Here is a 12,037-nt window from a genome sequence, read left to right as displayed (position 1 = left end):
CTGCCAACCTCAATTTTTATACCACACATAGGGGAGGCAGGCTCCTCTGCAGCTGTAGTGGTTCAGTAAATAGAGTGGTATTATTTTCTTACCTGAAGGTGAAAGAGGTGAGGGCATCCTCTACTTGAGAATCACCTTAGCAGTGAAGAGCAAGCATCCCTGTGGCTATGGGGTGCCCTGGCTTCTTTGGGCGCTTCCCAGGACTTGGTCAATGGAGAACATGCAGGGTGGGCCACACAGGTGGCAGAAGGTGATCTGGGGATTGAGGTGTCCTAAATGGACAGGAGGCCAAGTAACTGCTAGGTGGGGAGCCTGGGAACAAGGCTTCCCCAAGAGGAGGTCAGTCTTTGCTGGGCAAGATCCACCAGCTGGAAGACCTGGAATGCCCATCCTAAGACAAGAGCAAGGTACAACCTCAAGGTGCCCAACTCACAGTGCTTGGACACAGTGCAGCACCCCTCCTCTGCACTTGGGTGCGTTTGCATTTATGGTGTTTTGTTCTTTTTGTTATTTTTCACTTGTAGATGGACAAATACCTTTATTTTTAATTTATTTTTATGTAGTGCTGAAGATTGAAACCGCGCCTCACACGTGCAAGGCAAGCACTCTACTACTGAGCTTACAACCCCAGCCCTGGCAGTTTGGTCTTTATAATAGTTTTTTTTTAATATGACAGCAGAATATATTACAATTCTAATTACACAAATAAAACACAATTTTTCATATCTCTTGTTGTATACAAAGTATATTTACACCAATTTGTGTCTTTGTACATCTACTTTGGATAATAATGTCCATCACATTCCCCCATCATCTTGAAACATTTCCTGTCTCTCTAAATAACTAGTGTAAACAAAAGGCAATTGTGTTGTTCTTTCCCATGAGGTGCAGGTCAGGTGTGAGGCCCCATCTAGGACAACCCAGGGTAGCTGTCCTCAGAACAGGTTTGCCAGCCTATGGCGGCTCAGAGGTGGCCACTATTGCCTGTTGTCTTTGGTCAGGTTGTGTGCCAGCCAGTTCACTTTGGTCTTCCAGCTCTCCCTCAGGGCTTCATTGAACTTCACCCTGAAGTGCTTCAGCCCCTCCTCCTCTGTCTTCCCCAGCGCCAGGGTGTCCTGGGAGAGAATCATCACAACTGCACCAACATTCAGGGGTCCTGACCCTGCTGCATCTGCAATCCCTTCTGCTTCTCTGTACTCCTGCCCCCTTGGGTTGTTGAAAATCCTTCCTAAAAGAACTGCAAGCAGGGGCTGGGGATGTGGCTCAAGCAGTAGCGCGCTCTCCTGGCATGCGTGCGGCCCGGGTTCGATCCTCAGCACCACATACCAACAAAGATGTTGTGTCCGCCGAGAACTAAAAAATAAATATTAAAAAAAATTCTCTCTCTCTCTCTCTCTTCTCTCACTCTCTCTTAAAAAAAAAAGAACTGCAAGCAGAGGGTCAGGCGGCCTCATCTTAGCTGAGAGAAGGGCAGGAGAAGCTTTAGGGAATACACCCCTCCTACTCGGCCTCTCACCAACTGAAAAGAAAGGAATGGAAAGTGTCTTGCAAACCTACAAGAGACTTTATCTCATTCATGAAAGACACTGAGGACACATGGGATGGCCAAACAAGATCACAGTTCACCTTCAATTGGGCGGGAGTAGGCCCAGGGAGTGCAACATTCTGGCCACTTCTCACCATACTGCAATGCTGGGCCTGGGAAGGCATGAGGGCCCCCATCTGTGAGGTGAATCTCCTAGGTCCCCGAGCTGTTCGGGCAAGATGCACTCTGACCAGGATGAGCTCTGCCAAGCTCATTTTTTATAGTATACATATAGCAGGCAGGCTCCTCCGCAGCTGTAGAGGTTCAGGCAGGCTTTGGGAAGTTTGTGGTGGACCCTGGCCTCTAGTCTGGTGTGGCCCTGTGCTGGCATACCTTCAAATACTGGATGTCTTTGGAGGAGCTGAGCTCAGGCAGGCCTGCTGCCTGCATCAGAGCAAAGAGTTGGAGGAAGAGGAGCCCATGGTGCCGTAGAATGCTGTAGGCCTGTTCACAGTAGCCTCGAAATCTGCAGAGGTGGAGGAAATACGTAAAGCCCTGGGTCCTCCCTGCCACCCCCAGCCCCAAACAAGCAGGGGTTCTGCATCCAGCCAGCACTTGCCCCTGAGTGTCTGCCCCTGGTCGTATTATGGGTGTACCCAGATCCTCTAACCAATGCCCCTGCCTGGGCCTGCCTCCTACAACAGGATGGAGGCAGGAGTTAGCCTGAGGGCTATGTCCCCATCCCTGCCCCTGGCTGGACAATGTCCCCTCACTGGAGCCCTGGGCACCCTCACCTTTCAAACTTCTCATTATTACTAGTCTTTCCCTGCTGAATCACGTGGACAAAGTCATGGGTGAGGATGAATGGGACTCGCTCACAGTTGATTCCAAACTTGGTCTTGAAATTCCCCAGAAAGTGGCCAAAGTCAATATGAAATAGCTGAGTGGAATGAAGGGCAGCTACTGAACAGGCATCACAAAGAGAGGTTCTGTTTAAAGGAAGTCAGCAGGACTTGGGGCACTCTTCTGGGAGCTGTGGGCAGGGCAGAGAGGCCCCTGGGCCAGGCATGTAGGAAAAGCTCACTGGGCAGCTGAACACAGTGCCCCTTACCTGCCCATTCTCACGGATCATGATGTTGTCACTGTGCCGGTCACCGATGCCCAGCACATATGTGGTCACACAGTAGCCAGCACAAGAGAGGGTGAACTCCTCAATGGCTCGATCCAGGGCTTCTCTGGGTGGGGAAGATTGAAAACCAGGGCTCCTTATATTTTCCCTCCTCTTGAATCTGGCCTTGTGTTAATCAACAAGGAGGGCATTATTCTGAAGCATAGGTCACCATGCCCAGCTTGAAATTGCCCCCTTCTTCCACACAATACCATTCAGAGAAGACAAGGACTATGTGTTAGATGAAGAGAGGCTGCATAAAGAGGCACAACTGACAGCCAAGTGCCTAGGTGTGTGACTGGGCCCTTGGTAGATGCTCTGGGCTCAGGCAATGTCACAGATGCTAGCCAAAGCACCAGCTATTTCAAACCACAGCAAAACCCACTCAAGCTACATATTTGTGACTAAACACAGTGGTGGCTTTAATGCCTAACGAGTTGAGTAGCATAACACAGCCATGAAAAATGGACACCTGGGAACAGTGACCTTCTCTGTCCTGCCCCAAATCAGATGTGGGCCAGTGCTCAGCTGAGCCAAGCAGCCATGGAAACTGTCACAGGCCTTTCCTCACCTTTCACTCTATCGAGCCTCTCCCAGGAATAAGAAAGCCTACCCAGGGTTCTTGGACTTGAGCCAGTTGAGCAGGGCATCCTTGTTGAAGGCAGCCATGGCAGCCAGGTTGCTCTGGTTCAGCTGGATGTTGGCAATGGTGTCTGAGTGCTGCACTGCCTCAATGAGGCCCGTGCAGTCACCAGTGGGAAGGCAGCCATAGGGGGTCATCCTAGCACATGAGAAGAGGCACAGGCAGACACTATGGTTAAGGACATTCTCTGGGGCTACTGGAACCCCCAGGAAATTGAGGCACCCAACAAAACTACAGGGAACACTGCTCAAATTCCTAAGGATGCCAGACGGGGTGTGGGACTCTGAGGAAGGTGCCTCAGAGACACAGAACTGGCACCCAAGTTGCAGAGCACACCTTGGCTGGGCTCATGTTTGCTCTGAAGAGAATGAGTCAGTGGGCTTGGAATAAGGTGGCACTGCTCCCCAAGGGGTAGGAAGCCAGGAAATATGAGCTGAGCACCAGGAATGGCCTTACCCAAACCCCTCCAGCTGCCCTACCCCTCTTGTGAGAACAGCCACTCTCACAGCCAACATGGAAGTGTCAGTTTAGACCAGGAACTCCTCCAGGAGCAGGCTCTGAGGCCTGTTACAGACCCAAACAAACAGGTGATGGATAGAGGCCCCACCTTAGGTCCAGGCCCTCCTGCTTCCACAGGGCGTCCATGAGCTGGATCATCTGCAGAGTCAGCATGTCCTGGCGGAGGTCTGGAAGGGCAGGAGTTTCTAGTGGGTTATAAACCCATGCAAGGCTCAGAGTATCTGAGCTCTGTCTTCTCAGGGAACCCCCTGGGGCCCTACCACAGGACAGTATGGGCCTAGGTGAGAAGGCCAAGGCCTCAGCATGCCCCCTGCACAGCCTTGCTCACCATCCCCGTTCTTAAAGATGATGCCAACGCTGTCACCACTGCCTGCCTCCTCACTGCTGTACATGATCCACAGGGGTTTCATCTTGGAGTCCATGAAGGTGCACCTTTCCACACTGCAGGCAGAGGGCAGTGTTGGCCTGGGCGGTTGGGGGCTTAGGGCGGGGAAGGGGGCTTAGGGCCTGGCTCCAGGTGGGGCTAGACCTGGGGCTCACCAGACTTCTGCCAGCATCGTGCTGGGGTCCAATGGGGACTGCAAGTGTGAAAGGGCTTCTAGATAAGTATCCTGGCGCATGTACAAGTGCATCAGCTCCTTAGTTTGGGGCTTGGTGGTCTTCTGGGAGCTCACCTTCACAAAGTCGCTCAGGGCCTTCAGCTTGCTCAGTGCTTCTGCCTGGTGGGCAGAATGGAGTAGCAGCAGTGCACATGAGCCTGAGCCAGAACCAGGAGTATGACTGTGAAGGGGCCTGGAAGGGGAGCCTGCCTCAGGCACAGGCACTCTGAGCCTCACCTGCTTCATCAGCACCTTCATGTGGTGGGTGCTGCCCCTGAAGTAGGCCTCCATGATGAGGCCAAAATGCAAGGCCACGGATGGCACATGCATCTCAGACCTGGAGGGAGAAGATGGGGCTGAGAATGGCCAGGAGTGGCACATAGCCCCTCCCCAGCCCAGTAAACATGAGGTCAGCAGGCCAGGAGACCCTCATCCCCCATGGCTTTTCTAGGTTCCCAAGGAATCAGCAGGGGTGCATCCAGCTACCGAAGATGCCAGAATAGGAAGTGGCCAATCTTTCGGTTGGCCAGAGCCCGGTCCAACAAGAATTGGGTCAGTTCGCAGTCCAGGTAGGACTTGTACTTGAGGACCTGCACCAGCTGCAGCAAGCACTGGAGAAGCTCGTCATCCCTGTAGGGGAGGAAGGCTGGTAGAGTCTGGGGTTCTGAAACTCAGGACAGAGGTCTCCAGCTGGCAGGTGACTGGAAAGAGGGTGAGGCCAGCCTAAGCTCATCTCCACCCAGCACCCACTTCCAGGTTGCCAGGGCAAGCTGTCTTAGTGAGGAGCTGGCAGCCTGTGGGCCTCAGTGCCCAGCTGGGACTCACGTCAGTTTCTGCAGGGACCTGATGGCAAAGGAGCCCACGTGGCAGTCGGGGAAGCTGAAGTCCAGCAGCTCCAGGGCATTCAGGACAGGAAGCTCGGGCCAGGAGCACAGCAGGTAGAGCATCTGGAGGACGCTTTGCAGTCAGGTGGTGGGGGGCCCACTGCTATCTCTCTATTCCAGTTGTGCCCCTGGTGCTCCTCTCCACCCACCTGGGCCACATCCTTGTGCTTGTTCCACTTGGTCACGAGCAGCAGGTGGGCCAGAGCCTCCTTCACTTCATGCCGCATCTTCCACACCAGGTCTTTCTCATGTTCATACAGCTCTCCCAACCCCCGCTGCTCCAGGATTCCCTGCAGCTGCAGCTTCTAAGGGGCGCAGGCAGACTGAGGCCTCCAGCCTAGCACCTGGCTCCATGCCCCACCAGCACCCCAGCTCACCTCCTCCTTTGTGGTAGGCCCATGCTCCATGTGACGTCCCAGCTCTAGAATCTGCAACAAGTATACCTGCTGTGAGCTCCCCAGGCCTGGGCCAGCACTGGCAGGGCGTCTGCACCTCAGCACTACTGCCAACCACTCTTGCTGGTGGGAGCCCTCCTGCATACTGCAGGGCATTCAGTAGCATCTCCAGGCTCAGCCTGCCTCAGGCCAGTAGTGCTCTCCCATCAGCTGTGATAGCAAAATGTCATCAGACATCACCAACATCCCCTGGTGGGCCACATAGCTACTGGAAGGCCTCAAATCAGCATAATGACCCAGCCCCCAGCAATGGGCAAAGCCTGGGGTGGCCAGGGACCCCGTCTGAGGAGCTCCAGGAAAGCTCCTGGTTAGCACTCAGCTTCCAAGAAGGACCTCACTGACCTTCTCCAGGGCAGGGTAGTACACAGGGTGAGGGGCCACCTCGGGCAGGTAGATGACCAGGGTGACAGCACTCTCTGTGTTGGGATTGCTATGCACGGTACCCATGGGGTTCAGCAGGTCTCCTTTCTCATCTGAAGGCAGGGAGAGATGTAGTTGTAGGGGAACCAGTTCTGGATGCCTTACCCTCCAAGAGCCTCTCCCTGCTGGGCCTGGGTCCACCTGGGACAGAGGGCCACATATAGAGGCAGAGCTCCCCAGTCTTGAGCTGGTCCTTGTAGTCAAACAGCATGAGGTTGGCCCAGGCGATTGGGCAGTCCTGGAGAAGGATACTACAGATCAGAATGAGCCTCTTCTGTTCATATGCAGAATGGAACCAGTCTCCAGGCCAACCAGGAGAGAAGATCCAGACTGCATGGAAGGTCTCCAAGTTAGACCCAGGAGGAGGGGAAGGACCCGCTATCTCTTTCCTACCAGAGTTTAAGTAATTAAGCCAGAAAGATCCCTTCCTGGCTGCCTGTATCTTCACACCCAGCATCCAGAGACACTTGAGTAAGCTCACCAGTCCCATAGCTGGCCCAGGACAAGGGGTAAGTCACATCCTGGGTCTAGTGACTTGGGGCCCAGCCACACTCTCCCCAGGCAGCCACTCACTCATCATTTCTGTCCCCCTGAGAACACTATCCTTCCACCAAGGGAGCTGCCTCCAGGACCCCTAAGGACCACAGGTCTGGGCTAGATATTTCAAGTCAGGCAACTCATGAGCTGTTACTCAGGCAGCACAGGAAGCCAGACTAAGGAGCCAAACTAGGGCAGGCAGAGAGACTGGGGTCCCCAGGCTCTCCCAGGAACCTGTTCTCAGGGTGCCTGCCTGTGGGAGCAGGATGGCAAGAGGCCCCAGTAAGGGGTTTCACTGGGTGTCTGAGGCCTGGGCCTCTCCCAGTCAGCCCAACCCACCTCCTTCTTGGGTTTTTTCTTGCTAGAGTGCACCTTCTTGGCCTTCTCCATCACCGCATAGAGTGCAAAGCAGAGCCGGGCCATGCGCGGCAGGTCACAGATGTGGATGTCAAACTCCAGATGCTGCTTCCACATGGGCTCTGAGCACACGCTCACCTCCAAGCTGGACATCGTCTTGCACAGCATCTCATTGCCATGGAAGAGCCCAGCCTGCACCACCAGCTGGGGAAGGGGTACAGGGCATGGATGAGGGAGTGAAGGCCCCATCCCATCTAAAGTTCCAATCCTCTCCTTGAAGGTCCCCATTTACACAGGGGTCCAAATCTACTTCTTGCATTGAGAGTGGTCCAGCAGAGTGTAGGCTGGCAGCTCAGTGGTACAGGTGTCTTGCAGCATTGGTACCCCAGGATGTGCTGGGGCAAGCCAGTCTCAGTACACTTGACTCTGTGGGTCAACTCAGAACCTCAGTTTCCTCATCAGGGTTCAGAAGTTCCAGGGTCCCTTCTGCTTCTAACAGCTCTGTCTACCTTCATGCCTAGCATCTCCTGAGCCCCATGTGGCTCCAGTCTCCAGTGTACCTGTTCCAGTTCCAACCTGCCAGCCCATCTCCAGAGCAGCTCCCACCCAATCCTCCGTGACTCCTGCAGACACAACTCCCTTCCCAGATTGTAAAGTAATGCCAAAAAAGAGACCCAGACAAGACATGCTACGCTCTGTGGACCCAGACAGGCATCACCTCCCAGAAGTGGGACAATAAATCCACCTATGCAGGTGGTTCTAAGTGCAGAGGAGCCATGAAAGTGCTTTTTGAAGAGACAACAGGGCACTGTTCCCCAAGCCCATCGGGGCTCAGCTTCCAGGGGGAACCATGTGCAGTGTCCCCCAGACTCTGGGCACCCCTGGGTTTGTAACCCCTGGAAGCACCTCAGCCCAGCTGCAGCCAGCTTCTATGGTGCCTTACACATCTCTGACTGGGCCTCCTACTTCAATGGGCTGTGCCTGATTCCACAAGCTCCACCAAAGTCAAATACCCACAAGTTGCTTGGCCCAGGTTTCCATTAATTGGCCTCCCTGGCCTGCTGGCCTGCTCCCCTCCCCTCTTATTGTTTGGATGTGGTTCACAGCCAATCCAGGCAGAGATAATGAGTAATGTGCCCAGGGGACTTTTGTGTGACACCCTCCCACTCTTCTTTCTCTGCTGCCCCTCCAGGCTACAGCACACCCTGTTTGTGAAGAAAAAAAAAAACACAAAAAAACACCTGTCCACTCACCTGGTACCTGAGGCCCTACCTTCATCTGCTCATCAGCATTGATTCTGCTGCCCTGGATGAGCTCAATGCAGAAAGGCTGCCCCAGTGACCACAGGGACACAGAGGAAGGCTAGAGAGGAGAGGAGAGAGGCTTAAATCCCAGCTCATTCCCCTGGCTACTGAAAGGCTGGGGAGAGGGGGAGAGGGTCCCAAATTTATGGCAAGGTTCAGAAACCTGTCACCAACACCATCCTTTACCAATCTGCCACACAGGGGCTCAGGGGCTCCAGCCCCCCTGAGATCTGCAGAGAAGTAGGCAATCTGGGATTGCAGTAGCTCAGACAGGACCCTACCCTGGGTGTCAGCTCAAGGCCCTGACTCTCCAAAAGGACTGCACCATCCAAAGTCCCCTGGATCAACACCTAGCCCTGGTGCTGCCCAAGAGGCTCTAGGATTGGCCAAAAGGAGGTAGGAAGAGAAAGACGGTAAGAAAAGGGAGGACTTCATCTCACCTTTTTCATGGGAATGGGGGGCGGTTTGGTGTGTGGTTTCTGGACCTGAGGGTTCGGTTTGCTCTGCTCATCCCTCATGGCAAGGATGGAAGAGGAGTGCACCATGGTCAGGTGGGGTGTCTGTCCACTGTGCAGGCAGCTGCATATGTACTGAGAGGAGAGTATAAGATTGAACTGTCAATGGGTGGTATATCCATTCCCTGGAACCAAGAGAGACCCACAGTCTGGCTCTCTCCTATACTGGCCCCTTCTAGCGTGATAGGGATCCCAGAGTGCAGAGGGCTCTTTGCAGGCCTCACCTTGAACTGACAGAGCAGGTAGCTGCCATAGAGGTACTCATGCCGCCCATTCACCTGCAGCACATAGTCCTCAGGCTGCTCCATTGTGAGGTTCTGGTACATCTTGGCCTTCTTCTGGAGGGCACAGGCCATCAGCGCTAGGGGCACATCCTTGGTGGATACCTGGATGGTGAAGCTCTCCTGTGGGGAGGAGGGAGGGTTGGCATGCTGCTCTCAGGCCCATAGGCTTCTGGGGAAAAGGGGCAAGGCCACATGCCTGTCTTTATTGGGTATCCCCAAGTGTGAGCTCTACAAGGGCAGGGCCTGGGTCATTCACTGGTGAAAGTAACAGCAGACACCCAGGAAATACTTGTCCAGTGAATTAAGGGACCAATTCAGCCTTGGTGAGCTTACCTGGTGGGATGCCTGCATACCTGGAAAATGCTGTGTGATGCCAGTGAGTGAAGGGAAATTTTGGGGGCCTGAGATACTGGAGTGTCTTATCAGTGGAAGGTTCCCATGGGCACAGCAGCCCATGTGCCACAGCTCGGGCAGTCTCCCTAGGACATGGGATATGGGCTCACCCTGCTGCCCTCAAATTTGACATTGACCAGCAGGTCTGAGTTGGAGATTTGAGAGGTGTTGCTGTCCCCCCAGCTCCTGGTGGAGGGCTCCAGCTGAAGGGGAAAACTGTATTGCAGCCAGGCCTCCCAGCCCCGCTGCTGCCGGCGGGAAGCCGCCTCCTCGCTGAACTGGCGCATCTTAGTGCGGAAATCATTCACTTCTGGGTCTTGCAGGCAGTCGAACTCGTGGAGGCCTGTAGGGAAGGAGCAGGCTCAGTGCAGGTGCATGTGGCACCAGCTACCCAGGTGTGCCCTACCTTACCAAGGTGGGGGCTGATCTGTGAACCCTACCTTTGCCGATGAGGAGGCTGATCTGTGAGTTGATAAGCTTCTCCATGCGGTCACCCTCGCGGGTCACCAGGCGCAGCATGGGCAGGAAGGGCCGGACATCACACAGCCGCTGCTGCTCATCCTCTAGCTCCTGCTGCTCTGCGGTCTGGTTGACACAGGTGAATACGTAGGCCTTGGGGTCACTGAGCATGTGGAAGAGGGGCTCATTCTGGGCTTCGTGCCATAGCATCTGGGAGGAATGGTTATGGTCAGCCTTGCTGGCCATGACAGCTGCTGGAAGGCAGGCAGAGGCCTCTAGTCTGGGCATCCCACTCTGCATGAGCCACATAGAGGGCAAAGGGAGACCCCAACATTGCTTCCTAGGAACCCTTTGGCCCTTGGGACAAACCAGCTAGTCAGCAAGCTTCCTGTCCCTGTGCTCTGTGAAGGACTTGATGTGTGGAGATTGGGGACTGAGCAGCCATGCCCGCCTTAGACACATTATCTAGGGCTGCTTTCACCCCACCAAGGCAATGGTGACCTTGAGCCATGGCAGAGCTGAACCACTGTGACATATAACACATAGCCCACAAAGCTTCATATCAATAAAAATATGAAGAAACCAAAAACACAATGAAGTGAGAGATGGGACCCCAGGGACAAGTCTGCTACTGTAGTGTTTCAACTTTAGGCACACTGTTTGAAGTTCTGTAAGCACATCAAGTGAACCATATGATGATGTTTACAGGAACTAGAATATGAACAAGATGTTACTGTGGTCACTCAGAAAAACAAGTCATGAAAGTTCATAATCAGAACTTAGTTAGAATGTGGTTAGAAAACAGGAAATGGCTAAGGTAGTGCCTATGGCTGTCTTCTATGGCAGGATCACAGACAGGTCTCTTCCTTCTCATTCTTATTTTCCAAAATTTTATGGGCCAATATTATTATTGAACTCAGGGACACTGAACTACAGAGCCATACCCTCAGCCCTTTTTCATATTTTATTTAGTGACAGGTTCTCACTTAATTGCTTCGAATCTCACTACGTTGTTGAGGCTGGCTTTGAACTTACAATCCTCCTGACTCAGCCACCAGAACATTTGTGGACACACATAGCTACTTTTGAAGTAGAAAAATTTAAGGAAGAATGGAAGGAAGGCAGAGAGAAAATTTCCAGGATATTAAAAAAAATCCCTCAAGTGTGGTCCATTGCTTCTATTATTTTTTTCTTGTTCTCAATAATAGCTTTTAAAATTGTGAAATAAATTCTTGCCCTCAGGCAGTCCAAGGCATGACCCATTAAACCCGAGTTTTTAAGTGGCAAAACCCCATTGAAAGTCACAGGACAGCTTCTACCAAAGTAGATGTTCATTGCTTTGACTCAGTAATTCATCCTGAAATTTATTCAATGAACCTGAGGACCCTTTCCAAGGATGATGGGCACTATGTTGGCAACAGTTTTAAAGACAAATTCCTGCAAGGCCCTTATGTGGCTGGGAGCAGACTGTGGTCACTAAAGTGACAGACAGCATAATGTGAGTCAAACTTTCAAAGCTCCATTCCAGCACTGGAGGCTTAAGGGCAACTGAGACTAGTAGCTGGCCCTCTGGTAACTAGGGAGGGGAACACATTGCCATGGGGTAAGCTGAAACTAGGGATGGGAACACATTGCCATGGGGTAAGCTGAATTTGGATAGTAAGTGGAGTTTAACCACCCATTTTATACAAGTTCTTGATATTGTATATTTTTCAAAATTTATATCTGAGGTTCTCAAGTGTGAGGAACAATGTCTCTGTCTTTCTGAGCTCCCAGGGCTGACAGGAGACCAGGAAGTACCTGCTTGATGGTGCTGAGGTTGGCATTGCAGGACACAGGGAAGCTCAGGTAGATCCCTGTGGGTAGAAGGAAGTCAACCACCGCACTCTGATTCCTCTCCTCCTCGGTCCAGAATTCCATGAGACAGTCAATCCCCAGGGGCATTCTGCTTTGTTATTTCTCTGTGGCCACGTGA

The 12,037-nt window shown here is 52.9% G+C and overlaps 1 protein-coding gene across 6 annotated transcripts; it reads right to left on the bottom strand.

Moving 5' to 3' along the window:
- Window positions 1-761: 761 nt before the first annotated feature.
- Window positions 762-12,016, bottom strand: LOC101962660 (phosphatidylinositol 4,5-bisphosphate 3-kinase catalytic subunit delta isoform-like). 6 transcript variants are annotated; one of them, XM_078041285.1, is made up of 22 exons: window positions 11,863-12,016; window positions 10,044-10,272; window positions 9,714-9,946; window positions 9,151-9,330; window positions 8,852-9,001; window positions 8,380-8,469; window positions 7,090-7,311; window positions 6,355-6,451; window positions 6,136-6,266; window positions 5,716-5,766; window positions 5,483-5,643; window positions 5,280-5,405; window positions 4,941-5,084; window positions 4,692-4,791; window positions 4,396-4,574; window positions 4,184-4,296; window positions 3,944-4,022; window positions 3,307-3,474; window positions 2,637-2,760; window positions 2,320-2,465; window positions 1,919-2,051; window positions 762-1,115 (listed from the first exon to the last, which is right to left on the bottom strand). In XM_078041285.1, the coding sequence occupies exons 1-22, from the start codon at window positions 12,004-12,006 to the stop codon at window positions 978-980; spliced, it is 3,138 nt and encodes a 1,045-aa protein (XP_077897411.1). In that variant the 5' UTR covers window positions 12,007-12,016; the 3' UTR covers window positions 762-977. The 6 variants fall into 6 exon arrangements, with proteins under 6 accessions (XP_077897411.1, XP_077897413.1, XP_077897412.1 ...); XM_078041287.1 differs by having other exon boundaries at window positions 5,280-5,401; window positions 5,488-5,643; XM_078041286.1 differs by having other exon boundaries at window positions 5,483-5,640.
- Between the last annotated feature and the right edge of the window lie 21 nt (window positions 12,017-12,037).

This window comes from Ictidomys tridecemlineatus, chromosome 3 (assembly GCF_052094955.1).
Source record: "Ictidomys tridecemlineatus isolate mIctTri1 chromosome 3, mIctTri1.hap1, whole genome shotgun sequence".
Lineage (NCBI taxonomy): Eukaryota > Metazoa > Chordata > Mammalia > Rodentia > Sciuridae > Ictidomys > Ictidomys tridecemlineatus.
The sequence above is the reverse complement of the archived record's forward strand: the minus strand, read 5'-3'. Positions and strand labels throughout refer to the sequence as shown.

Excerpts from the sequence above, each read along its gene's own strand:
- LOC101962660 (XM_078041285.1), bottom strand. The coding sequence starts at position 12,006 with ATGCCCCTGGGGATTGACTGTCTCATGGAATTCTGGACCGAGGAGGAG. Across the intron at positions 9,947-10,043 it reads CAGCCTCCTCATCGGCAAAG|GCCTCCACGAGTTCGACTGC; the intron begins GTAGGGTTCACA and ends CCTTCCCTACAG. Across the intron at positions 5,767-6,135 it reads ACTACCCTGCCCTGGAGAAG|ATTCTAGAGCTGGGACGTCA; the intron begins GTCAGTGAGGTC and ends TACTTGTTGCAG.